We start from the raw sequence: 27,464 nt of genomic DNA on the forward strand, positions 1-27,464 counted from the left end.
CGAAAACATAACTGAGTTTTATATTGCTCAGCAGACCTGATGGTTCGTTGACACGCAGGACCAAGAAAAATGCGGGGAAATGACTGCCGTTCCATACATCCCATAGATTTTATAAATGCAAATGTCAGTGCACTCAACCGAACCCTGCATTTTAAAGTTTGATTCCTTGGAGATTAATTTATACTGCTGTATGAATCCTCAAATATCATGTTAACATAGGCACCGCGTTATGTATTGACACATAATTCCACAGGCATCCATGCTGGAAGATGTCTTGTCCAGAACCCTTTATTAGTGAACTCTCCATTACTACCCCCGGTGGCTGTAAGAATACCTATCAATTTTCATTGGTCCAGTGTTTCAACAATCAAAGTCTATCTCATTGCACAACACTTGCTGACGCTCTTTACCTTCTCAGATATCGATGGCCGCTGGTGCAAGCTTATTGGAAACACGTCCTGTTGTTTTCCCTGTCCCATTACTGACTGGACATATTCGGAAAGTAGGTTATATGCTTATATCTCTTTTTCGGTTAGTTAATTTTTGGTGCTTAAAATCATGCAGACTTTTCTAGCGACATCCAAATTTCCTCTTGGCTAGGACTCTCTGTTTTTGTCCTAGCAATCGCATACTCTATATCTTGTTTGGTTCTCCCAAAACAGGTTACAGGGCATCACTATCTGAATACTGCCCCATTAATAGGATTTATCTTCATGTCGGTGAGTATAGCAGATTGTGCGTGACATTTTTATAAGCAATATAATCTTTCTAATTCCTTGTGGGACGCAACAGGTGGCCTATTGGTTACCTCTCGCAACTAAACCTCAGCAATGCTACGATTCAATAACCCCGCACGACTGGAAATCAGACGTTTCATGTGCCTTCACTAGCACATTCCTACTATTTGGGGTCTGGGTTCTTGTGATTAGTTGTGAGGCCACATTATAGTTGAACACTATATCAACCCTCGACTTACATAACCATTGACAGGTTTCTTCCGCGCCTTGTCATTATATCTCCATCTTCGATGGGAGAAAGAGCTTGGGAAGATGTTCATGGTATTTTCGTTGGTCGTCATCTTTGTTGGTGCGGCAGGGTTGCTCGTGCTTGCGATGACATTGACTGGAGCTTCATATCAGATTGGCTCGATTTGCGTCATCGATATCCAAAGAGGAAAAGGGACTTTTTGGGGACCCTTACTCGCTATTGGCGCTACCACCATATTGCTACAGGTCCTACTGATGTTTTACTGCTTTCGGGTCGTGTTGAAACCGCTGGATATCTTGTCAATGCTGCCGTTTCTTTCAGCTCGAAACAAACGAGCCTCTGTCGTCTCTCAAGAGACCGTGATGACATATACCACTCACATTACCAATTATACAAATCAGACGTCAAATAGTGCGACAGCGCGACAAGCCTCTGCACGAGTTTGGAGAATACTACAGCTACAGTGGAGAGCTGTTTTGAGCGTGCTTCTGATTTTAATACACGTTGCTTTACTGACTCAAATGTTTTTCCAAATTCATCTGTCAGCTTATTATTCGCTCGACAAGTCTATGCCATGGATCCAGTGCCTAATTAGTGCCGGGGCAGCGAACAGAACCAAGTGTTCATCGTATAGCTCTGAATTCGGACCAAGTGAGACGAATGTTGTGGCTTCCATGTGCCTCCTCATTGTGAGTATCATGTCTTTTATTTTGTCTGCCTTGTCCCTTACCAGTAAGCGGAGAGCTGACCTGTCTCTTGCTAAAAGGGAAGCGGCTTCTGGGGTTTCATCTGTGTCATGCGTATATCCATCGTAACTGGATGGTTGGACTGGATGAAAGCGAGGAAAGCCGCCATTATTAACTCTGTCAAGAACTCTGGGCCCCAAAATAATGACCCTGAACGAGCGGAAAGTAGTATGAGCTACTGCACAGATACAAAGGACCCACTAAGCCCCGATTCCGACTCCCGACAAGACAAATGGTTTGAAGATCGTGAGAAATACCCACAGGTTACACACGAGGAAAATAGTATATCTAGGAACTATAAAATCCCCAAGCAGAGCTTTTCAGCCCCTACAAGCCCAATTAGTACCATTAGCATATAAAGGTTCTCAGCAAAAAGTTATTTTTGGACATATATTTTCCATATAAAAAGCCATTCTTTGCGGCTCTGCTGAAGGCCTAATTAGGCTTCGTAGTTCCGTCTTTGAAGACATCATTTCTCTATATATGTAATGCTCTGTAGCACAGAATCCAAAGGTTACACCTTCTCCTGGGACTAGCAGGTATATGAATACGACACAAAAATGTGAAATGTCTTGATTTAGGGAAATTACATACATATATGCAAAAGTCAAGATCAGTTACCAGAATCGCCAGTCGCATTAACCAAGCCTTTGCAGAACATGAGTGCCTTTTGACCGTAGATAGAACACAGCAGTAATGGGTTGAATACTCGGCAACAATTAACATCGGAACGCTTAAAAGAATTTAGACTGTTACAATTTGTATGTACACAGACATTGCAGTTGGTGACATGGTACGTAGGCGCGTCTTGCGGGATTTCAGTGTGCATATGTATGTGAAGGGTAAAGTGTCAAAAATGTGGATTGTGTTCGAATTGACCCCTAGAATAAAAAGCGACCAGCAATTTTTCTAGCCTAATATTGAGAAAAATCCTCGTCCCAGTTACAATCTAACAGGTTGCCCTCCGTTTCCTGAAATAATTACTTATTCGAGAAAATGTTGAAATCTGTCAATTTATGATCGACGGTGCATATTTACTAATTCTTGCATGGACTTTGCCTCAAGATTGAGCCTATCGCGGACCAAGGTACTTACAATTACAAGCTATCTTTTTTACAAGGCCTATAGGATTCACTTCGGACGAGGAATGAGTCAAGTAGTTCGACGATAGATCTAGCCACAACTAAGATATCACTCCTTTGTCCGGTGTTTAGCGACTCCGTACAAAACAATATTCGGCATTCCGATCCCAGTACAGCCACCAAGCCGCCCAAAAGATCATGGCGCATTGGTTTGCGGCATAATCTACCCTTGGCACTATCCCGTGACCATTCGGTAAGATTTGCTTATGAAAGCGAGACACTTTTTCTCGAAAATAATGTTACATAGCAACGAAAGTCGGCGACTTGGACCTAGCAACGTCATTTCGCTTATTATCATCGCTCGGATCCGGGGCTAAATGAGAAGGACATTCGGAATTTTAAGTGGTATGGGTTCCCCGTTCCCGTGCCCCATTGCTTCATCCCCGACCATTTCCCACTGGAGTCTGCTGCTTGTGCCTCTCCGTTCCTGACCGACCGGTTAACCCGAAAGTGGAGTCCCGGGCTGGCCTTTGCCGTCCTCCAGGTTGTGTTTCCGTATTTTAAATTAAGATATTCGTCATGGTCGTGCCTTTATTGGTCGATGAAAGGAGTGCAAACTTTCATCCGTATCCTAATATGCTCATCACTCCATACTTTGCCTCAAAGCTGGCTGCGGGGACCCCAGGTCATCAATGGCCAGCAATTTCATCTCGTCAACAGAGTCGCACTGCCCTGAAAGCTTTGCATTTCCCTGCCGCCATGAAAAAAGCCGCATAATAATCAGTAATCGACGATCATCTCCGCTAATAAAATGATTACTGTCTCGCAGCCATTAGATTTAGAGCCCAATATAATACACCCAAATGATATTACCCTCATGAACACATACTGATCCTAATATAATTCATTAATAAGACGAATGCTGCTATTTGTCCAGCAGGCAAATGGCACTCATCTCGTCCCAGAGGACCGGATTTGCCCAATCGGGGATAGTGCACAGACAGGTCACATGTGGGCTCCACCAGCGAACCTCAAGCTTTGCCATTGGCCAGTTATGTAATTAGTATAGAAGTAGTACTCTGATAAAGAGGCTGCGGAGTATATAGTACATCTTAATAGCAGATGCGAGAAGTAGGATACTAGGAATAGCATTCATTACTCAGTAGTTCGTACTGTCCATCTGATATTGATCAGTACATGGTCAATGCTACGAGGAAACGGACATTGGAGGTTGAGTCAGCACATGAAGAGCGACCATAGCACGTGGTGATTATTTGGTTCTTTCCAGATATGATTTGCTCCGTGCTCAGGAAAACTATGCACAGTATGACCACTCTGTGCACTCGATGCACGTAAAGACTAGACCAGCTTGAGAAGAGAATGGTCTGCAGCTTGCAGTGCCAGAGCCTCGGCCCATTGCATAAATAAAGTACAGTATTTACTTTTCCTCCGACTGATCAGCTGTATAGCTTCTGCATGATCCATCCTCTCCAAATGCAAGATCCTGGCTTTGATTTTTATGGGGCTGGACACGCGAACAATAAAGACAACGCTGTGCACATTATTATTATTGGTCGCACTGTCATTACATGTCAACTATCTGACTATCATACAGATATGGAATATGCAAAGCTACAGCGCCATGACGTAGAGGGCAAATTGTACACACATATGTACAATTATTGATGTAGCAACCAGCTTTCGCGCAGAACCAAGGCAGTGGCCAATAATATCCATAATGATATAAAGCTGATCGGACATGTCGAGCGATTCCAGGAAAGGCTTCAACGCCTATGGGGTGACGGGAACAAATAGCGCGATGGTAGTGCTATTGTAAATACTGAATACTAAATACGGATTAACAAACGCCATATACGTCCGAGGCCAACCAACAACGCCAAGACAAATTGGCACTAAGGGGGAGACAACGTCGATCTTTGACTGTATCCATGCTATTCTCCGTGGCTTCGACCTACAGGCGTACGGCGTACTCTACCTGGAGCGGATTAGCGTGCCTAGTTTTCCCTCTACGTACAGTCCTACGAACTGGCGCTGATTGGGTAAACTCCAAGGATGCCATAGCAAAATTGACGGTTTTAATTTTAGCGCATGGCACGGGCAAGCTGGCTGGCACCGGTGAACTCGTCGGCATCTCGGTGCGAAAGTTGAGCTCGTAATTTGGCCGGGGGGTGGGAAGGGAGCTTGCGCTACTGAATATTGAGTTTGGTAGAGACATGGGGTTGTTGAATTATCATAAAAACAATAATAATACGGTAGTTCGCTCTTCCCGGTTGAGGCGTTTTCTGTTTTGGTTTCCTGGGAACACTCTGCATCGTGTCGGCTTGGTTCCCCACGAGCGCCTGTGCGCCCCCTGTCGAGGCGCAGAGCCCTAGAGCCTGGAAAGGCAATTCCAACATATCTAGAGTCTACTTTATGGCACTTCATAGAAGTAGCCTCGATACCATTGGCACGCTCACAGACGGCGTCTCTTAGTATAGCCCGACTATTCCGGGGTTGGCGATAGTTGAAAAGCTATCGTTCGCTAGTGTCCTAGTGCAAAGTTTCGGGCCTGTTGGTCGCCATCCCGCGGGGAAAAGATTCAACAGAACGGCAATCCGCATCCCGAGGCTCATTTATCGCGAGGAGGGGAGATCGTCCTTCCTACTCCACAATTCACCGCGTTCAGGTAGCATCAGGCTCGCAGCACAGGATCATTATTGCCTCCCCAACCTTCCAAATGTTTTGCGGGGTCAGTGAATGATTTTATTTCGTCTTGTGGGGTCTACGAAAAAATTCGCACGGCAGTGTCCGACACATCCTTTGGTTCCCTGTCCGTGTAAAAAAAGAAGTAGCACTTCCAGCATCGTGTATAGTTAGCACATAGAACACAATTGGGCAACAGACCTGCACTATACGACGTAATTAGTGCTGCCAAAGCCAACAGGAGGGTGCACATAAGTAAAGAAAAGACATCAGTCTGGGCCGCTGTGGAGAGGGGAAAAAATCCGTGTTGCTCAATCTTGTTTACTCCGCACGTCCCATGCCGCTAGTAAGCTGGAAGCTCCACTACGCGATCAGAAGCGAAAGGGGCCTCAGCCCAATTCCTGCAACGCCCTGAGAGTCTGCTTCGGCGAGGTTGATATTGCCCTTGAAATTTCCCCGATTGTATGTGTGTAATCTTTTATCATGGATTAGTTCTTGTAAAAGGAATTGGTGGTAGCCGGCGTCATGTACCGTGCGAAGTGACGTGATATGGCACCCCCCGAATACGCTCCAGAGAACACAAACGAGATATTGATAGATTAATTAGCTTAGCTTTTAGTACCAAGCTCCGTCCATGTTATAATTGTCAGAGTCACATGGCGTCTGGATCCTGCCTCGGTCCATTTGCGCTAGACCTTGTATGAACTGGGTGGAGATGACGACAGAAACAGGGACCACCGCCGATCTCTGATGGGTACGGAGTACCTAGAGGTATATATGGGGAAGTTCCTGTTTTCTGGAGTGTCGAAGAGATCGAAGTAGGGAACCTTTTATCTAGGTGGGCTCTAGCTATACGGACGACGCGCCTTGGTCAACATCCCCGTTACTCCAACGACACTTGTTTTTCCTCGACTCGACACATTAACAAGAAAGCCGAAAAAACAGGTCGCCTTTTATACCTGACCAGCAAAGACAATGCGCTTTCCAGTCCTTGTAACCACCACTCTGGTGGTTGCGACGAATTTGGTTGCAGGATCGCCTGCCGGGCCCCAGAATGCTTCTGCTTCAAGCTCAACTGCGGTACAGGGTCAAGCCAATGCACCCCTAAATGCTGGTCCCAGCGCCGTTCCGGGAGAAACATCGGCTTCGTCGGCCGGTCAAAAACAGCCTGAAGACACAGCTACTGTTGCTGCAGAGACCGCCACCAGCCAACCTGCTCCTGTATCTGTAGCACTTTCCAACACAGCGCCAGCCTTGTCGGCCACAGACACTGCTCCCGGCACCGAAGCTACTAGCACGAATCCCGGAATTTCAATCCCTTCGGTGTCCATCCCTGCTGTCTCTGTTCCATCATCTAGTGCCGGAGGAAGCACGGGCACAACAGTCTCGGCTAGTGCTCCCCAGAGCTCCGTCTCCGACAGCCCTAGTGGAACATCTGCCAAGCAGTCTGCGACGGTCTCGGCAAGTCCTTTCACATTTACGACTGGTGCCTCCAGCAACGGGGATCCATTGGGAGATCTTGGGTCAATTGCAAATCTTTTGGGACAACTGCTCAGCTTCTTGACGAGTAGCTCATTTGAAAACTTCCTCCCCAATTTTATCAACAGTTTCGATTACTTTGCCACTGGCCTCGCTCCTCCAGTTGATACAGATATCAGGACGCTAGTTGGCAACGCCAATACACTGCTGTCTACATCTTTCGTCAACAAGGTCGAGACGCTGATTGATAATGCAAATGATCTCCTTACGACACAGAATACCAAGTCAATCTTGTCCCTAATTGACAACGCCAACAACCTTCTGACTGCTCAGAACACCAAGGAGATTGTTACCCTCATTGGCAACGCCAATAATCTTCTCACTTCTGACTTTGTTAACAAGACCAGCAATCTGATTGACGAGGCCAGTCCGTTGATTACACAAGCCAGCGGTCTTTTGACGGCCAATAACGTGAAAGAAATTGAGAACTTGCTTGGAAGTGCCAACAAGCTACTCACAAATGACTTCATCTCTGAGACCACCAGCTTGATTAACAACGCCGGCCCAGTTCTATCCGAGGCCAAGGGACTACTCACCAGTGATAATGTCAAGGAGATCGAGAGCTTATTGGCTAATGCTAACAGCTTATTGACACCTTCGTTTGTCAAGACCACCAGTGGTCTCATCAACCAAGCCGGTCCTCTTGTATCAGAAGCAAGCGCTCTACTCACCAGTGATAATGTCAAGGAGATCGAGAGCTTGTTGAGCAATGCCAACAGCTTGTTGACGCCCTCGTTTGTCAAGACTACCAGTGGTCTTATCAACCAAGCCGGTCCTCTGGTATCAGAAGCAAGCGCTCTACTCACCAGTGATAATGTCAAGGAAATTGAGAGCTTGTTGAGCAATGCCAACAGCTTGTTGACGCCCTCGTTTGTCAAGACTACCAGTGGTCTCATCAACCAAGCCGGTCCTCTTGTATCAGAAGCAAGCGCTCTACTCACCAGTGATAATGTCAAGGAAATTGAGAGCTTGTTAACCAATGCCAACAGCTTGTTGACTCCTGCCTTCGTCAACACTACCAGCGGTCTTATCAACCAGGCTGGCCCTCTTGTCTCAGAGGCTAGTGAATTGCTTGGTGGTGGTAATGTCAAGGAGATCGAAAATCTCGTCTCCAATGCTAATACTTTGTTGACGCCATCGTTTATCAAGGAGACTAGCAACCTTATCAACAGCGCTGGCCCTATCATCCAGGAAGCTGGCCAGCTTCTTGGAGGTAACAATGTTAAGGAGATTGAGAGCTTAATCAGCAATGCGAACACCTTGTTGACGCCTTCTTTCATTAACACTACGAGCGGCCTCATCAACCAAGCCGGCCCTCTGGTCTCGGAGGCCAGTGAATTGCTTGGCAATGGTAATGTGAAGGAGATTGAAAGTCTGCTCTCCAATGCCAATGACTTGCTTACTCCAGCCTTCGTCAAGGCGACAGCAAACCTTATCAGCCAAGCTGGTCCTCTCATCACTGAAGCCAGTGAGCTCCTTGGAGGTAACGCTGTTGAAGAAATCCAGTGGCTCGTTACTAACGCCACCTCGCTATTGACACCGCGGTTCGTCAACGAGACCTCTGGCCTTATAAACGACGTCAATGGCCTGTTGTCTCCTTCCCTCCTCAGCATGATTGATGATCTTGTGAAGACCATCATTCCTCTTGAGCCTTCATTAAAGGGACTGTTGACCAAGACCACGGTCGATGACCTCGGATCTATTGTTACAAACGCCAACGATCTGCTTACTCACCAATTCGTGAACGAGACGACAACTCTGATATCTGATGTTAGTGAATTCTTACCTCTACTTCAGAGTTTGTTGAACGCCTTGTAAGGAGCTGGTATGATGTATAATGCCTTCTTCCTATGATTATAATTTTTATGCCTTAATGATAATTTCTCCCATGTTTCAGCACCTATGTCATGAAAAGGAAAGTTTATCTCAGGTACGATTAATATGACTATTGTTTCATGATGTTTTAGTAGTACGTAGTGAAATACTATGGACTGGTTAAAGCTGTAACATATTTTATAAGCGAGAGACATTTTTTCCACCTCTTAAACTGATTTTCGTGAAAATTTATCACCCAACGCTAATAAATTGCTTAAATTTCTATGTAGGTCTGGTCGGGCAGTACGTCCGAATATGCCCTACTAATTTACAATTAGAACAGGTAGGTAAAGCGCGCCGACGCCCTTCTAATGCTTCCAGATTCGGAATTTGTGAAGCTTCTGGATGTGCCAACGCCGCTGCAGTTATTTCTTGGGCCTCAGAAACGCCCATAGCCCTTGGCATATTGAGAACCCGACCCTTTATCGTACGCTTTGTCTTTTGACGCTGAATCGCTACGCGTAGATCGTACCTTTCCTTCAATAAAATAGCGTTCAGTTGTAATGCAGTTGTGTAACCTTTGATCAGACAGTCGAAAAGGTGTTTAGTCGGCGAAGGAGGCATGTTTGAGACTTCTCTTTGAGTGCGCTTTATTGTAGTTGACTGCCGATTCAGTTCTTCTATTTTATGTAGGTAGTCAAAATATTCGGTAATTAATACCGGATCCTCATATTGAGCGCGTTTGTAGTTATATTTGCGAAGAAATCGGGAGTTAAGATCGGTTTGGCGCCTCAAGTAGTTTGACACCCAATTCCTACCCACGGTAACTGGAGTTGGGGTCTCTTCGCGTTTCGACAGTAACAGATTGGCCATAGTCCGAATCATGGAAGGGCGAACTGGGCAGCCTCTTGATTCCATACTGAGTATCCATTCACGAAGCGATATCTCTTCAGGAGCGGTCAATATTGAACAATTTGGGCGCGTTCGAGCGCGCTCAGAGCGACCCTTGATTCGCATTCGAAGCGTAGTTATTGAGACATCAAAAACGTGCGCTGCACGGCGCAGACTTGGGATTTTTTTGTTTTTTAACGCGTCAATAGCAAGAGCAAGCCTGCTTTCATAATTATCATCGTTTTTTGTAGCGTTTTTAGGCATGTTGGTATGGTTTGGGGATTTTGAAGAATAAGTAGTTGATAAATTTGGGGAGAAAATGGTTGTTTACTTTCCCCTGCATTAACTTAATGTAACACTAAGATAACCTAGTGGGAGTGCTGAGTCATCCCATATTACACGCTGCATGTTATGCCGCCTATCAGGTTCACTCGATCGTATCCAAAGCTTCGCATTAAAGGTTCAGAGTTTTTATTATAATGTTCTGGTGTTATGACATCAATCAACTTATCCGGAAGTATAATCATCCAGGGCTTCGCCATGAATTTTTTCGGGCGCAGATTTTTAAACTGAATTACATATAAGATTATAAATAATCATGATCATACTATGAGTCTTATCCTGGCACTGGAGGACAATATGGAAGAACTGCACTAAACGTTACATATGTCGGATAAGAGAGATCGTGCGTGGCAGTTTCTGGATTAGCCTCGCCCACCCCATCCACAAGCCGCCTGGGCCCGCCCTGCTAATCACCAATTTCGCAGCATAATTATCCGTGGTGATTCTGGATTATTAGATTGTCTGGCGACCCCAGGAACCTAGGAACTGTTAACTTTATACAATGGAGGGTGACGGTGTCAAGACTTAAGAGACCAACCGACTCGACAGCGCAGGCTGTTGACCCCAGGGGCAGGTGAAATATGATTATAAGGAGATCTGGCTAAGGTAAAGTTCTATTTCCGGTCCTGTCTTCTCTTCCCACCCTTAAAAGACACAGAAAAAGATACTGGAATATCCCTCAATGTTCTTGCTTGCTAGAAGATCCATCGCTTTTCGAGCCCAACAATATCACTTGTTTCCAACTACCGTCTCTTTCCTTACGCAGAATGGCAAGAAGGAGTCTGGCTAAAGAGGAAACACAGGAATGTCAACAGAGGAGAGGCTGTAATAATGATAATTGACTATTAACCGCGTTTTGGCTTACTGAAAGCCAGAAGATATGATGGTCAAATGTTATGATACACAGTGGAAGGACGGGTTGATATAGGTTCTCTGCATTCCTAATACCTGGGGGGTCTTGATTGTGCGATATACTGCTAGGTCCGAGCTGTGAGACGCAACTGCTGGATGATGTATGGGGTTAGTATCAAGCTGCATTGAATTTATCATATTCATGAAACTCAACACTTGCTGTTTCATCCATTTTTGGCTAATAAGGATAAAGCAAAAGCAGAAAGTGAGCTCTGCAACTGTGAAGACTTGAGTTCCTGAGGCGAAGAACTTGCTCTCCTCAGTACCCTAGGCGGCTCGGAGCTTGGCAGCTCTGAGATTAGGTACGGTTATACCCTCGAAAGATACCGTGGGTGTGGAACTCGTGCGTGCATACCGAAACAGTATCACTATCAGACCGGAAGCCGGAAAATATCTGTACCGATGCACGCCTTCCAAGGATCTCTTATGCCCAATTTTTGAGCATTGGCGACATTTTCCGAGACAGAAAAAGTACCTCAATTATTAAAGTATTGCAATAAGGCGACTCGTTTTGGCCAATACTGATTGCTAGCTATAGCAAGTATCAATCTTAAGGATTTGAAGGGACGTTACCTTACCTTCTACGTGTTTAAGAGCATACCTCCAGATATATCCTGACTTCCGTATTTCCATGAAATCCTGACCTATATGCCTCTGGCACTATGGATGGTGGCGTGGCGTTTCGGCCGAGGCATGGCTGGTGGTCCCTCGGAATCTAATTATCTGGAGTACTTTAGTGTTGTATCCTGTCGAATACTTTCTGCTAGTGTGCACTTGAAAAGTGGACTACACAATCCACCAAATTTACTAACGGTCAGCAATATGCACCCATTTGCCTTTCTCGTTGCTGCGTCTTTGGGCGTGGCAACTCATGTCTTCCACTTTCATGAAGGCGAGCATCACTTGCATCCTCAACGATATATTCAAGTTGTTCTACTTTTGTTCCTCTCAGGCGCTGCATATATCAAGTACCTTGAGCCATGCATAGCAATCACGGCTGCCGCTCTGTTCTCGGTCAAGCTGCTGAGTATCTACCTCTCAGGCATCTACCTAAGCTTGGTGATATACCGACTTTTCTTCAACCCCTTGAACAAATTCCCAGGCCACTTCTTAGCGAGATTGACGGCATTCCATCATGTCTTCCAAGTCGCCCCAAAGAAAGACATGTACCGAAAACTGTACGACTCCCATCAACGACTAGGCAATTTCGTCCGCACTGGCCCTAACGACCTCTCTGTCGCCGATGCCGACGTTGTCCGCGTTGCATTTGCACCACAATCTGTCTGCACAAAAGCCCCCTGGTACTCTATTGAACTCCCTGCGTACTCCCTGCATACAACTCGCTCCCACACGCAACACAACAAACGCCGCCGTATCTGGAGCCCCGCCTTCAGCGACAAAGCCCTCCGCAGCTACGAACAGCGAGTGCTCAAATATAACAAAATCCTGATCGACCAGCTCGCCACCTTCTCCGGCAAACCGGTTGACATGTCAAAATGGTTCAGCTTGTGGAGTTTCGACGTGATGGGCGACCTCGCCTTCGGACGGTCCTTCAACATGCTGAACTCCGCGGACGGGCACTGGGCCATTAAACTCCTCAACGAAGGCCAGGACATGGTCGGTTTCGCTTTCCCCACCTGGTTCACTCGCTTGTTGTGGCATACTCCCGGGGCACAGGCATCCTATAGACGGTTTATGAAATTCTGCGCAGAGCGGATCGAGGAACGGATGGCGGTGCAGGGGAAGCAGCTAGACCCTGATATCACGCATTATCTGATTGAGGACTTTAATGCACAGAGTAAGGAAGAACAGAAGAGGGCCTTGCATTCGCTTCATCTCGATAGCAGGTTGATTATTGTTGCGGGGAGCGATACAACCGCTGCAACGCTGACGTACATGTTTTACCATATCGCTGCGGAGAATGGGCTTCTTTCTCGTTTGCGGCAGGAAGTCGAACCGGCTATCGGTAGTGATGGGACGATTGAACATAAAGCGCTACAGGCTTCTACTCTTCTAAATGGATGCATCAATGAGACCCTACGTCTGCATCCACCTGTACCCAGTGGACTCTACCGCAAGACTCCCCCAGAGGGTGTATATGTGGGAAAAGAATTCATCCCAGGAAACACAGTTATACAAGCGCATCTCTACTCAATTGGCCACAGTAAGCCCAAACCAACCAATCCCGCAAGTAAAATCTTAACACTAATGATAAAATGAAAGGCGAATCCCACTTCGTCCAAGCAGACGCATTCATCCCGGAGCGCTTCTCCTCTCGCCCTGAATTGATCAAACATAAAGACGCCTTCGCTCCGTTTTCGATGGGTCCCTATGGCTGCATTGGTAAAGCCCTGGCTTATATGGAGATCCGGATGCTAACTGCGTATTTGATTACGGAGTTTGATATATCGTTTGCCCCGGGCGAGGATGGGAGAGATCTACTGTCGAAAACTGTAGATCATTTCACAGTTAGCCTTGGGCCGCTGAATTTGTGTTTTGCTAGGAGGAGGTGATCTCTATCTAGGACTGATATCTTACATTGATATCATGTTCATACATGGATGCCGCGCTAGTTTTGCACTTGTGCCATAAATGCTGATTCCTGGTAAAGTGTAAAAAAAGCGAAGGTGAGAGTGTGATTGGATTGTAGCTTTTGAACCCCACATCTGCCCCACGTAGATCAAGCTCCTTCAACTAGTCTCGGGAGAGAGTTGGTGTGTCACGATCTCAACGAGATATTGTCTCCATCCCCGTTATAACAACTCGCTATGGTCCATGACAAATTGAGTTTTAGACCGGATGCGTAACAAAAGCAGACTTACATGATTACTGGTCATGATTGCCGATCATTAAGTTTTCCTCTACGTAGTTAATGCACAAATTCGAATCGACTGATATATTCCTAATAGGGTACCTACTGGGTGAACCTGAGGATGCCTTTCATACCGTATTCTTGGTATGTTTTCCGGCTTTCACCTGAGGCATCGAAATTCATGATCCAGATGTCTCTGTGAGCTGGAGACACCAAATTACACTCCTAGTTAATCTTGGGTTCTGGGTCGTCTGTCCATATTGTATCGGATATGGACAGTTCGTAAGTTCAATACGCCATATAGGTTCACTTGACAGTCGGCTTATATAATAGGGATTTGGGTCCGTTGTTCCATAAGCGTTCGTCCCATGCGGACGACTTTGTCTGCCTGCAAAGCAGCTGGGTTGCAAGAATCTCGTCATCGGTGGCCATTACGGAAGAGCCAAGCGATAGGTTGGGATTCTGGTCACATCGAAACTAAACCAAATCGTGGCGCACCAGGGGTGCCTTAATCGCATCACGCTGTGCGCTCTACCATCCAACATCTCTTACCCACCTGATGCTGTTCACGGTCCCTTATTTCTCCCCATCTCCCATGTGGGTAGAGACCGCAGACCATGCCAAGGCCATCAATACAGTGACATACAAACTAAAGTTCGGAAGCGAGGACCATGTAGACGAGTCTCGTATTCAAGACGAAGGAGTCCATAGTTTTCTGAATGCAATGCACAATGATACATCTACTGGGGGAAAGTTGGCTAGGGAGACCACTTGTGGGATTGATTTCGATCTCGTTTCCCAAGTTGCCCAATGCGAAACTTCTCAGTGAGGATGAGCTGCAGTATTACGCTAGTGGATTCGCAAGAAAAGGCTTTGGGAGTCCATGTATGTTGCTACATAAGAACAGGGAACGGAGGCTAACACCGATTACCTCGGGCAATTATTATTGAACCGCGAGGGAGAGTTCATGGACGTATAGGTGCTCTAGGCTCAAAGGGTAGAAACTATTGCAACCAACCAACAGACTCTGTTAATACCTAGCCATATCTTGATGGCACCGTTTGGTAGGTTTTACGTGTTTTATCAAAGCAAACATCGTGGTCAGCCCACATATAATTCGATCGGGAAAGTCCGCTCAACATACAACCAGAAGAGAACTTGTATATTTATTAAGAGATCAATTGCACACGTATAAACCAATGAACGCAGCTGAGAGAGACGAAAAATTTCACAAAGAAATAGAATGAGTTACAACACTGGGTCACAAAGCGCGGCACCTTTTAAAGAACATCGCTGAAACAAAATGCCTTTCTCTCCTCCTCGTTCCTAGCTAAGGTACTGACCGTCCACTCCCACAAATCTTCCTGCTTGATACGATCATAACTAGCTTTGCTAGTCTTTATTTGTGCCTTTCCCTCATAATAGAGACCGCTTTTACTCTCAAGCTCGGGGCCAATTGTTAGCCATGCCAAAGCCTCGCCAGAGTCTTCTGGAGAGTGGATATTGGGCGACAACATCAAGCGTAATAGAGGGAGTGCTTTAGGCAGAATTCGGTGCCACAGGAATCTCTCAAAAAGATTAGCATCTCTTGCGAGTCCTGTTCCAGGCATGAGGCCAGGATCGAATGCATTCACTGTCCAATGCTTCGTCGTCTTCTCGTTGATGGAGGCGAATCGCCTGTGCAAAGAGTATGTATACAGTACGTTGGCTAGTTTTGTGCTAGTGTACCGCTGCCGACCTGCATTCTTGGCCGAATCCGCGGTTGGGTGAGCTAGCTCTTCGGCGGAATGATATTTGGCATCGGGCATGCCTGACTTCTGAGCCGGGTCGTGTGTTCCACTTGAGACAATAACCACGCGGGCGGTATCCGCCAAATGGGGCTGCAGAAGGCAGAGCAGTAATGCATGTCCCAGGTGGCTGATGGCAAACGTTTTTTCATAGCCATCCTCAGTATACTGGACATCACCGGGAAGCTGTAATGCTGCATTTAATACCAGTGCGCGTATTAGTGGGAATTTAGACTCTTCCCAGTCTTGTGCAAACGAGCGAACATTGCCGAGGCTGGACAGGTCCAGACGAAGAAACTTGACGTTTTCGTGGCCGAGAAGCTTGTTTGCAGTGGCAGCTGAGGCATTAGAATCGAACCGTGAGGCAATGACAATTTGATATTCAGGGTGTTTGCGAGCAACATTAAGAGCACAGTGGTAGCCCAGGCCGGCAGTTCCACCTGTGATGAGGACACTGCGTTGAAATCTGCTTGACATTGAGAAGACTGGGACACTCAACAAAATTGAGTGATTAGACAGAAGCTTGAGGCACGTATTCTCGAGTATCAGGACAATGTCAGTTTAATATTATCACCAATCTCTAGAATTCAGCTGGCAGGCAGGTTTATATACTCTAGCCGCAATGCCCGGTGGGGGGTCGCCGGACGGACTTAGGAGATAGGAAATCAGACTCATCTTCATGGAAACATGGTAGAAGAAGAATTCAGCCAGTAGACTCGAAGTATTCGTTGACAAAACGCAGCTTTTCCATTCTATAGTAAAAGCGACGCTCCTGTTCGGGTTAGCGCAGAACCGTACCGCCGGCTCCACTGCAGTACCGCACCCAATTGGTCTATTGAAAGTGACGCTCCGGTTCCGGTTAGCTTCCCTGCGGTGTCGCTCTTCTGCTCGATCCGAGCCACTGCCAGGCACGGGACGCTGTTTCTTGAGGCTGTCCATGAAGCATGGGTGTCACTGCCATCGGCCCTACGTGTCTCCCCCACGAGCTATTCCACTACTCCCCAGTCCACGAGGTCCTGATCTGCACCTCCTGCCACTATGCTGTGCAGCCAGCAGCTATTTCGCGTCATCTCAAAGAAATCCATCGCATTTACCGCGGCTTCCGACGCCCCTTCATTGCGTATGCAAGCAGGTTCTCTTTAAAGAGACCGGAAAGCGTCTCACCGCCGCGTGCTCCAGACTTTCCCGTACCACTCTTGTCTGTGGAACAGGGATGGCAATGCGAAGCCCCACGCTGTGGCTATCTCTGCGTTTCGCTCAAGCGGATGCAGAGCCACTGGCCAGCCCAACACTCGCGCAAAGGCGACCCTTCTCGAGACTGGACGGCTGTTCCCCTGCAGTCCTTTTTCCGGGGTAACTTCCTGCGTTATTTTACCTGGCCGTGTACCTCTGACCACCAGGAGACTGCTACCCCATTGACCAGGCAGCTTGGTTATGGCTGCAGCACAAGTTCATCATTCTTATCTGTAGAGAAGATGCAGAAAAAATACAAGTTGCATCAAACGGATGTGGCCATCCTGGAGCATTACTTCGATGATGCTTATAAGAGCTTTGTAACCAATGTACAGACGAAAAGAATCTGGCTCAATGTCGTCCCAAAACTTGCATATGAGTCTTCGTTTCTGCTTCATGGTGTTCTTGCCTGTACGGCCCTACATCTAGCCCATATTCACCCTCCCCGTCGACAATACTACAACTTCCTTGCATGTGCTCACCAGGATATTGCTCTGCCTTTGTTTCGCTCCGCTATTGATTATCCGACTGAGGATAATTGCGATGCTATTGTCACATTTGCCTATTTGCTGGTTGTTTACTCCTTTGCAACTGACTCAGATGTCTCAAACCAGTCGCTACTGCTCGTTGACGATCACAACGACGGCGAGAGTGGGAAACGTCTGATAATCCCGCAGTGGCTACACTTCATTCGTGTGGGCTGTTCAATGTTATGTAACGTTTGGGACAGGGTTGAATCTGGGCCTGTCAGCGCTTTAGCAGCTGCGTGGGACATCGAACTGGGTCTTTACGACACTGACCTCCCTTATTTAGAGCATTTTCTTTCATTTATCCCTAACGACTCGTCCTGGTCGTCGGAAATTGTTTCAATATATCGCAATGCTGCCATTTCCCTGGCTCAGTCGCTTGCCTACACGAACACTGAAGGCATGGCATCTTTTGTTACGACGTGGAATATCCTTGGCTCATGGCCAATGCGGATTGAGTCAGAGTATATGGACCTTTTGTACGAGCGCCACCCTGGTGCATTGTTATTGCTTGCTCATTATTGCATTATATTGAAAAGGCTAGAAAAATGCTGGTATTTCGAGGGCAGAGCGGTGAGGCTTATGACCTCTATTATGAGCTTACTGGATGATGGCTGGCATCCTTTCATCCAGGACGTAATCGACAGCGTTCTCGGTCAAGTTGAACAAACACAGACATCATTAATTTCTGGCAAAACCAACAAGCATAATTGATTAATCAACTGAAACCCGAGCTTCCGTGACTGTCAAGGAAAAGAACTGCAAACAGGCGAATTTTGAGAAGATCGTACCACCTAAATTTGGTCTCTCTTTCGGGCTGATATTAGGCTGCCAGTGTTAGACCGACGGCCATGACGTATTAGGGCTGAGGGTGCAAAAATTACAATGATATTGTTAAGAATGTTCGCAGCGAATTACGCTTCAACTCCATACCGAAATCGTCCAAATTCGTAAACCATAAAATCAATCGCTACTAAAATAAACCCGGGGTTCTCGGGGAACCGGTGTGCATCGCTTTTCGACATTGCTTTATGACAACAAGCTAAAGAAAGAAATTCAATCTCTCGAAATACACTCAGACTTGTCTGAGATTATCAGTTGCAATTGCATCATGGTGGGGCAGTACTTCATGCTAACAGGAGGCTAATGATTTAGCAGGCAAAGTCGGGGTGGGACTGAAGTCTAAACGAAGTTCAGCAACTGCTTTTCTGGACACCGCTTGTTTCTTTTCTTGCAAGCGCAGTTCTTGACTTATAAACCCAGTGAAATTCCCAATGCAGGCATAGAACTATTACCAAACATGGCCGTTGATGCACAAAGTGACAAATCTTCAGCCAAAGTGGCTATTATTGGGGCGGGGCTGACTGGCTTGCTGGTTGCACACGGCCTAACGAAGGTAAGTCTAGCATCTCACCTGTTACCTGGGACATCTAAACACAACATGCCAATTGAGCCCAAAACACTGACATAAGCTGTGAATCAATCGTGTTACTAGTAAAGAACGGTTTCAAGGTGTCTGTTTTTGACAGTGAAACCAGCATTGATACTCGCCTCCGCGACTGGACCATCCTTCTACACTGGGCTATGCCGACATTCGAGAAATTGCTACCAGAAGAGGTTATAAAGGCGCTTCCAGGGGCAATCTGCAATCCCCATCTCACATTCAACGATGAAGTCGAGTGCTTACCCTGCTACAATGGTATCACGGGCGACATTCTTTTCAAGAGCCCGCTTCCTGGGTCACGGCGGGTATCCCGTCAACGACTACGTAGAGTGCTTGCACAAGGGCTAGACATCAAATGGGGGAAAACCCTTAGCAACATATCGTTTCCATTCGATGATGTCGATCAGAGTGGCAATCCTGCAAGATCCCCAGTGCAGCTAACGTTCGCAGACGGGCAGTCGGAATTAGCAGATTATGCTCTCGGAACGGATGGCGCATCATCCAAAGTACGCCAGCTCCTTTTGTGCGATAAAGACGCCGAACCTCAATTATCTGGTTTTATGTTTGCAACGGGTATCACTGAATACCGTGACGCGTCAAAGGTTGAAGCAGTGGTTAAGGCGCATCCTGTTGCGGCGATTACGTTGGGAATGGAAGCCGTGGCAGGCTGTGGTGGTACGTTTAATCTTTTCCCACGCCTATAAAGTCGCAAATCCGATGGCTGAACTATGTCGCATTAACAGTACTGTCCGTCGAAGATGAACAGGACATGAGTACATGGACAACATTCTGGACCAAAATCTGGCGTGGAAGCTTGGCCGATCTGCCCAAGATAGACAATACCGTGGAATATATCAAACAAACAACAGAGGGTCTGTGTGAGCCGTTTCAGTCCATTATTAATTGGACTCCGCCTGATAGCGAATGCTATATCGATGAGATGAAGTATTGGATTCCAGTTCCATACGACAACTACGCCGGAAGGGTGACTCTAGCCGGAGATGCAGCTCACCCGATGTTAATTTGTAGGTATTAATGACACATTTGTATTGATATGTTAAAGTGCCAAACTTGTGCGATTTGAGACTGGGCTGATGATCATTAAAAATAAAGACCGCGGCCAGGGATTCCAGCACGCCATTACCGATGCCAGCAACTATGTCGATGCCCTTCTCAAAGTCAAAGACTCAAATGAGGGAGCCTTGGGATATAAAACCGAGATAATGAGTGCATATGATACGGAAATGATTGAGAGAACAGCCAAGGCAGTCAAGCAGTCTCTTCAAGAAGCTGAGCTTAGCATGAACCTTGAGACGGTAGGAAAGATGCTCATGGCACGACAGGGCCACGGGCGATCCGCCTAGCCGCGAGAATCGGGGTTATGAATAGATCGCATGCTTTGTCCGTATATTTTCGGTATTATGGCGATTAGAAACACCTGTTCTTTTCTTTGCTAAAACATCCGTGGTCTAGACCCTATTTTGTAAGCATGTTCGGCGGCGCCTGCATGATAAAATAACAACACGGACCAATAATATTTGCATAATTAACTCTCAGATAGTAGCGTTGAAGGTGCTAACCCAGGCTGCTACGGAGTACAGCGCTTAATAATGGCTTAATAGATATTTGTGACGTATCACATCCACTCAATATCTGACATTATTGTGGGTGTTAACCCCGATCACGAGATATTGTCCGTACTCTGTAGTGTCGTCTTTCATGTGTAGCGACTCAGTAATGATCGAGTAGCGAGTCAATGCCCACCCTGTCAGTCCTATTCGCACTTACGAACCCTGACTCGGCTGATTTGTGTCTCGTCAAGGTGCATGCACTCACACACTTAAGGGCTATGTTAAGGCACGCCGAGTCCGCGTCAGGTGGGTCCCATGCGCGGGAATCGCTAGGATACAGGTTATTGAGTGGCCGGGGAAGCTTGATACGATGACTAGTGCATTTATTAGAGCGTACACGGCTCGGCTCGGGGAGGCACAGTGGAACATCAGCATTACTGAGCAAGCATTAATGGGCAGTGGAAACCAGCATGCTACATCCAAGTTCCAGCAGTTTCCATTTCCAACATGCCTAGGATTTCCTTATCGCGGGAGCCGGCGTGGAGAGGTTGGAAACCAGTGGTGTGATAGGAGCTGAGATATGAGCTGAGCTCCTATCTGCCAGGTGAAAATAGTTGTACGACTACACGGTATAGAGCATCATGTGGGGGGGCTGTGGCGCACAACCCTTGCCCTTGGGTCTTTCCCCTCCATTTCGACCGCTCGTCCTGTCGCTAAGCTCTAGCAATGTTGCCGGGGATCTTGCTATTGGCACTCGGCGCCACTTGCAGTGGGTTCAGGGTTTGCAGCAAGGTAGCCGGTATTATTAAGGGGACTGTGTCAAGCCTCGGAATTTAGAAACCATGTTTCTCAGCTGTGTCTTTCACTCACTGGTTCTTTATCCGACGGAAGATTTGCTCTACCATCGCAAGGAACACAAACCGTCGTTTTATGGTCTATATTATGGGTGCTACGGATGCAGCAACAGCCCCCGTAGCAGTCACAACGGCCAAGCCTACTGACCCTGCTGACAGTACAGCAGCAACAGCGGGCTCGGTGGCATTAGAAGCCGTTGTCTCCACGCCAATCGAACCCGCCAGTGAACCTGGCGAGGAAGACGAATTCGACGTCAACGAAGGCTGGGAGACAAGGTCGGACGGATCCGCGAGTGCGATTTCGACTATTTACGCGCATACCTACGAGCACGGCCGTCGCTATCAGTGCTTTAAGAATGGCCGGTACCCAATCCCCAACGACGACAACGAGCAGGACAGAGAGGACATGAAACATGCCATGATGCTGGAACTGATGGACGGGGAGCTGTTCCACGCGCCTATTGGCGATAGTCCTCAGAACATTTTGGATATTGGCACCGGAACGGGTGGGCAGAATCCTCGAGCCCAAGAAAATTTACATAGAAAAGGTCACTGACATGTTTGTCTCTGCGTAACAGGGATATGGGCTATTGATGGTTAGTCATCCCAAGTTATGACACGATTTCAAAAATTCAGCCCCTCTTACGAAGCTCAATGGGTAACATTGTTAATACCAGCTGGTGACCGATATCCGAGCGCTCATGTGCGTGGTATCGATCTATCTCCCATCCAGCCAACCTGGGTCCCTCCAAATGTCGATTTCTTGATTGACGATTGCGAAAAGGACTGGTTGGCAACTGATTGTGATTTCGTTCACTTTAGATTCATGGTCATTATTCTGAAAGACGTCCAAACGGTCTTACAACACGCTTACGAGTGGGTGACCCTAAATCTTCCCCGTTTTCCCTTCCATCGGTCTTCTCTGAAGTGCCTCCCTTGAGGATTACTGATTCGGATTTTGCTTTATTAAGGAGCTTGAGACCCGAAGGATGGATCGAGCTGCAGGAACTCAACGCACAGCCTATGTGCGACGACAACACAATGCGCGACGATGATCCCGTTAAACATATGTACGATTTGGCTGGACAGGCTTTCGGAAAATTCGGTATGAATGTCACTCTTCCTAAACATTTGGAGCCTATGCTCCTTGAAGCTGGATTCCAGAATATTCGGTGTATCGTCAAAAAGGTTCCGATCGGCGTGTGGGCGAAGAACAAAACTCTCCGACTTATTGGCCTTTACCAGAAAATAGCTGTGCTCGATTTGATGCCTGCTTTGGCTGGGCGACCTTTTGAGGCTCTGGGATTGTCGCAAGCGGAAAGTCAAGTGACCCTTGCCTTTGCTAGAAAGGCTCTGGAGGACTCCAAAGTCCATCGGTATTTCAACTACTACTTTTGGATTGCCCAGAAGCCAAGTGGTTGAAGCTTCTTGTCGATGTATTAAAATCCTACATTTAATTATCCTTTTTGAGATGCGGCCGTGCTTGCTGGTATGTATTTCAACGATTTTCATTTGCAGTGACAAGTACGAAATTTATGTGTCAATACTTTATACACTTCAGGCATGGGATCCGAGAAGGCTTGTCGAAGTATACGCCATTTGAAAGGATTTATAAGATGATGCTTCAAACACGTTGTACTTCGGCCGATTTGAAGCCACAGGGTCCAGCCCCGTCCTGAGCGGTCCAAGAATACGTTCTTCAATTTATCCACAAGATCCCTTGTGGCGATCCTTGGTAGTATGTGGAGTATTTGCTCAGAGCCCATGCCATGTACTTTGCTGGCCTGAAATCGCCTTGACAGCAGCCTTAAATGACATTAGATTCATTCACAGGCTGAAGGAAAGGAACAAAGATTCAGAAATTGACAGAAACAATATTTACCGTTTTTGAGAAAGTCAAAAGTTTCCTCGCTCTTGGCTGGCACGTACTCGCTTGGCGATGAGTGTGAATCTGTCATTCCTCTGTCACAAAAGAACAAGATCATGAAGTTCATCCTGTACATATGTGGACGAGGCTTTTCAGATGTTCTTGCTAATTATTCGCGTTTCTTGTGTGTATTTAGATATTCAGGCAGTAAAAGCAGTTTAACATCAGTAGCAATTGGTCGCTAGACCAAGAATTGATTATCTTCAGTGTTAATCTAGAAAGAATACATGCATCAATTGAAAGCTCGTGTGATTAACCAATGCTACTGGTCAAATGTTAGTTCTTTGGATCGAAGAAACCTATCTGAGACATGAACATTGAGTGATTGATCATCTATCCAGTCAATTCGAAACTCGCACACGGATATTCTTTGAGCCTGGTAATATATCAATGATAACAGACATTTACACATGTCGCTCAAATGCTTCGATCTGTATTAAATGCCCATGCGGTTGAAATACAGGACGTTCAACGCAGCCATCAGCTGGTCATATGAGCCAAGTAACTGAGTGGCAACCATGGCCCCCCATTCTTATAAAATTGAGTGTGACCAGGTTCGCTTCGAGTGCGCTAGAAACACGTTCCACTTAAAATGCATATGAGAATCATAGATGCATATCATTACCTAACGATAGTATATTGTATCTGCTTCTGATTTACCATCTAAGGATTGTCACATATAGCTTGATATGTAAGTGCTCATTGAATAGATTTAAATTCAATATCCACTACGGCTGTCGCTGCTGGAAAAGGAATGTCGATATGCATTTTCCGTTTTCTCATTTCCTCTTGACCAATAGTCAAGAAGAATTCCCTTTTGGTAGTGTCAACTGTCGGATACGCATACGTAAGGCGGACGTTTTTAGGCACATCAGAAGATTTCGTGATTTGATGATCTTGCTGCTCTAGATTCATGTCCGAGACGATTGTTGTTAAAGATAAAATGCTGTCGTGATAGTCAGAACTAAGCCTGGAAGCCGCAGCTTCTTCTATAGCGATGACCTTCTCGGCAGCCATTGCACTGACGTGGCTATTGAAGACGCCTTCTTGACGGGACACTGAACGCAGAATATGAACAGCTTTGCGACGGATGATTGGGTCGCGACAAAGAACGGCAGTGTCGTAGAGCGGTGCGATTATGCCATTATCGAGAGTAAAGGACGGCTTGAGATAAAATCCTTCGCCTTTCTCTAACAGATTTGTCGAGAATGTAGAATCCGTGTCAAATCTAGTCCCGGCTATTGACGCAGCTAATGATATGATTCCCTCAAATAATGAATTATACTGGTCCCAATTAAATGAGTTGGAATTCTCAGACTGGCCGGACGCGAGTGTTATAATTGTTTGGAGTCGATACATTCGTAAGATCTTTAGGCCCACCTGCTCTTTTGTAGTCAAGTTATGCCCCCGGGACTGTTCGAATCGGTCTAGAGCTGCTGTCCACTTATTAATTATCAATGTGTACTTCTGAATTAGATAATCCGAAACATGGGCTGCTTTGGCCGATGATAACTTGCCCACGGCAATGTGATACTCATGTGAGCATAGGCAACCGTAATTCTCGAAAATGTCGCGAGCTTCAGCGATAGAGGAAAAACATTCTGGTATTTCTATCTGGACAAGACTGGGCTGCTCTATGATGTTATAAAGTGGCTTATCGGTTTCTATACGAGTCTATGGAGCCGTTAGTACCTTCATTGAGGTAATGAACACTTGCTGGTGACCTACTAAAGTTAATGTTTGACTTTGAAGACGAAAAAACATGCTTCGCAAAGTCTCCATTTCTAACTTCGTCACTGTGGATGGTTTAAGGAGAGGATGTCGATATGTGCCGGAGCGCGGATCGTAATATGCCTCTCTAAGAATCTTCATGCCACTGCGGATATGATTGATGGCGGACACATAGTGTCCTGAAAGAATCTATATGGCCTTTATAAGCCATGCTTTACACAAAGAATCGTGGGATTTACCTCGAAACAAACGAATAAGATGCAAGAAACCAAGCACACATCCACGGTCAGATTCATAGCAGAACTCGTAAATGCAGGAGTAGAAGGATTAAAATCCAAATTATCCGACACATTAAGAAGAGCTCGTATTGCAGCTACGTACTCTTGTATCGCAAAGGAATCTTGAGTCTGCCGAATGAGCTGCGTTGCTGGACCGTCTTCGTTCTTTTCAAAATTCTCATGTAACGCGCCTAGCGCCACCAAAGCATGCCACACAGACTTCTCATGTTGACTGACTTGTAACACGAGCCGGTTCCAAAACGCGGACCCGCAATATCCTGCCAAAGAAGGAACAGTTCGTTCATAGAAGTATTGAAATGATCTAGTTTCACGGTCGTTTTCTGAGCGTACTAGGCCAGGAAGAGAATATAATGGAAGCTGGTAATCCCTAAATAGAGACCGTGGACTAGATTTTTGGTAGCCGTCGCATTTTCGACCAGTTGAAGAGCACCGCAGGCAGTTGGGTTTGGCTTCATCGCATTTCACTCGTCTTTCTACCGCCGAGAAACAGCTTAGCGGGTTTTCAGAGTCCCAGAGCATCGTTCGGGAATCTTACTCCTGAAATAATTCGGCCGTCAGTTGTCAGATATTACTATACTTTGACATTCGACGCAACTTGAATGTTTCGTTTGAACAGGAAGAGGAAACTCACTTGCACGTCAAACAGCCGGACTTGGTCTTGGGTTGGGGCGCTCGTTGCAGCTCCCCAGAGATAGAGCGGGGCATGGTGCTAGTAGGGCAGTTAATTATATAGAGAGGTCAACGTACCAACGCATTGCTTATGAGTGCTGATCGCCTTTATCTGATCGCGCAAAGTGCAAAGGCAATTTCGGCATGTGCTCTAACACGCTACTTCATATACAGCGTAGTGCGGGGAAATGTACCGTTTAGACCCACTCTTGACATGAGACTTCGATTTGCTTATAAATTACTAGAAATTAAAAGTATTTAAGAAAATTGAAAAATCTTCAAATTCTTATCAGAATAAATGAAATCTCCCTCGTTTTATAAAATATGCTTATTAGAGGGCTATACATACACTGCGACAAAATCCCTCACTCCTTATCCTGTACAATAGCAATTATCCCAAGAGTATAGCCAATGGCCATGATTGTAATCTAATTGAAATTGGTCATGTCGGTTCCTGTATAGTCTATCAAATCAAGACTTGTATTCAGATGTAAGTGGTAGTCCACCGAAATTCATTGAAGCCATGAAACGGCAATTTATATTCATCTCTGAGATTGTTACCAAGGTCTATAAGATGATCTTGACTCCAGACCAGCTATTGATAAGATGGTTACTTTGAACAGCTCGCCAACCTGATGAGGTAGGTGGCTCAATGTACTATCGCCGTTGCTATCAAAAGTCTTGGCGAGTTCCTTTTTCATCTCAGTTTGGCAGCTCTTCGGGCGGATCATGGAAACTTCAGCAGCGATCGCATGGAAAAGTAGAATATTCTAAACCATATCAGAAAAATATTCGCTCCACACCTTTCCTGTACACCAAAGGATAACCATCAGCATCCGGTCACTCACCGGCCCAGTCGGCGGTCAATTGTAAAATTGATAAGGATCAATTTACCTTCATATAAGGCTAGGATATCAAAGCTTCAAGTTTTTAGAGCAGAAATCATCAAGACAGCATTCTCTGCGGAAAACTCAATTCTCCTTATTTTAGATGGCAATACATTATATATTAAGGGAAAAAGGTTTAGCCACTAGTGATTCTAGACAACTATACAGTCCACGTTGCACTCTATGCCAAATAACACATATAGCGATAATAATAGTAATAATAATAATCTTCCCAGCCAGTGCATACCGCAGAATGGATGGACGGTATGGTGGGTTTTGACTGAAAGCAATGATCTTGAACACGAGTGTGCTTCTTTTTGACTGGGATTTTCTGGGCTTGAAATGAGGGAAACAAACCTGGAGGATACAATTTTCGGTCGTATCGCTAAAGGCGATAGTTGCACTGTTTAAAAGAATTCGTGATAGTTTCAATTACATCCATTATTTCAAATAATATAGACAACACCACTAAGATAGATTCAATATTTTACACCATACGATAGTTAAAACACAAGAGCCATTACAACTTTAGCCGTGGAAATTGAAAATTCGTTTTCGGCGGGCCCCTTATGATAACAGCCAACAATGACCCTTTTCGGCCCGCTTCGTCACTATCTTTTCAAGCACACAGAAGTTGAGAAGTTCAACTATCCTTACCCAATAGATGATTTACACACATAATTAATTCTACATGCTTTCATCACTA

The 27,464-nt window shown here is 46.1% G+C and overlaps 9 protein-coding genes across 9 annotated transcripts; 6 read left to right on the top strand and 3 right to left on the bottom strand.

The window, feature by feature from the left end:
- The first annotated feature begins 117 nt into the window (after nt 1-117).
- BGW36DRAFT_410508 (uncharacterized protein) lies at nt 118-2,118 on the top strand. Its single transcript, XM_046219143.1, has 7 exons — nt 118-188; nt 254-324; nt 419-502; nt 565-719; nt 793-931; nt 991-1,676; nt 1,754-2,118. Exons 2-7 carry the CDS (start codon nt 270-272, stop codon nt 2,090-2,092), a joined length of 1,458 nt encoding a protein of 485 aa, XP_046067973.1. The 5' UTR covers nt 118-188; nt 254-269; the 3' UTR covers nt 2,093-2,118.
- Nucleotides 2,119-6,607: 4,489 nt separating this feature from the next.
- BGW36DRAFT_284060 (uncharacterized protein) lies at nt 6,608-8,875 on the top strand (the record flags this gene model as incomplete). The annotated part of the gene is made up of 3 exons (XM_046210228.1): nt 6,608-6,983; nt 7,035-7,428; nt 7,543-8,875. Coding segments are annotated over 3 exons (2,103 nt in total), but the record flags the coding sequence as incomplete, so codon positions are not given.
- Nucleotides 8,876-9,154: 279 nt separating this feature from the next.
- On the bottom strand, nt 9,155-9,496 carry BGW36DRAFT_362999 (uncharacterized protein; the record flags this gene model as incomplete). The annotated part of the gene is made up of 1 exon (XM_046214431.1): nt 9,155-9,496. One exon carries the CDS (start codon nt 9,494-9,496, stop codon nt 9,155-9,157), a length of 342 nt encoding a protein of 113 aa, XP_046067975.1.
- A 2,343-nt stretch (nt 9,497-11,839) lies between these two features.
- Nucleotides 11,840-13,530, top strand: BGW36DRAFT_303194 (putative cytochrome P450 monooxygenase; the record flags this gene model as incomplete). Its single annotated transcript, XM_046211854.1, has 2 exons — nt 11,840-13,181; nt 13,241-13,530. The coding sequence occupies 2 exons, from the start codon at nt 11,840-11,842 to the stop codon at nt 13,528-13,530; spliced, it is 1,632 nt and encodes a 543-aa protein (XP_046067976.1).
- Nucleotides 13,531-14,962: 1,432 nt separating this feature from the next.
- On the bottom strand, nt 14,963-16,535 carry BGW36DRAFT_386683 (putative short-chain dehydrogenase). Its single transcript, XM_046217028.1, has one exon. The coding sequence runs from the start codon at nt 16,091-16,093 to the stop codon at nt 15,110-15,112; it is 984 nt and encodes a 327-aa protein (XP_046067977.1). The 5' UTR covers nt 16,094-16,535; the 3' UTR covers nt 14,963-15,109.
- A 25-nt stretch (nt 16,536-16,560) lies between these two features.
- On the top strand, nt 16,561-18,090 carry BGW36DRAFT_303266 (uncharacterized protein; the record flags this gene model as incomplete). Its single annotated transcript, XM_046211862.1, has 1 exon — nt 16,561-18,090. The coding sequence occupies one exon, from the start codon at nt 16,561-16,563 to the stop codon at nt 18,088-18,090; it is 1,530 nt and encodes a 509-aa protein (XP_046067978.1).
- Nucleotides 18,091-18,676: 586 nt separating this feature from the next.
- Nucleotides 18,677-19,856, top strand: BGW36DRAFT_303948 (putative monooxygenase; the record flags this gene model as incomplete). The annotated part of the gene is made up of 3 exons (XM_046211927.1): nt 18,677-18,772; nt 18,877-19,495; nt 19,564-19,856. The coding sequence occupies 3 exons, from the start codon at nt 18,677-18,679 to the stop codon at nt 19,854-19,856; spliced, it is 1,008 nt and encodes a 335-aa protein (XP_046067979.1).
- A 1,477-nt stretch (nt 19,857-21,333) lies between these two features.
- Nucleotides 21,334-22,667, top strand: BGW36DRAFT_303334 (S-adenosyl-L-methionine-dependent methyltransferase; the record flags this gene model as incomplete). Its single annotated transcript, XM_046211869.1, has 4 exons — nt 21,334-21,751; nt 21,824-21,841; nt 21,923-22,121; nt 22,217-22,667. 4 exons carry the CDS (start codon nt 21,334-21,336, stop codon nt 22,665-22,667), a joined length of 1,086 nt encoding a protein of 361 aa, XP_046067980.1.
- A 712-nt stretch (nt 22,668-23,379) lies between these two features.
- BGW36DRAFT_386741 (uncharacterized protein) lies at nt 23,380-26,050 on the bottom strand. The gene is made up of 4 exons (XM_046217029.1): nt 25,834-26,050; nt 25,143-25,671; nt 24,901-25,092; nt 23,380-24,846 (listed from the first exon to the last, which is right to left on the bottom strand). Exons 1-4 carry the CDS (start codon nt 25,905-25,907, stop codon nt 23,872-23,874), a joined length of 1,770 nt encoding a protein of 589 aa, XP_046067981.1. The 5' UTR covers nt 25,908-26,050; the 3' UTR covers nt 23,380-23,871.
- Nucleotides 26,051-27,464: the final 1,414 nt, after the last annotated feature.

The sequence above is a fragment of the Talaromyces proteolyticus genome, assembly GCF_021365285.1.
Source record: "Talaromyces proteolyticus strain PMI_201 chromosome Unknown BGW36scaffold_11, whole genome shotgun sequence".
Lineage (NCBI taxonomy): Eukaryota > Fungi > Ascomycota > Eurotiomycetes > Eurotiales > Trichocomaceae > Talaromyces > Talaromyces proteolyticus.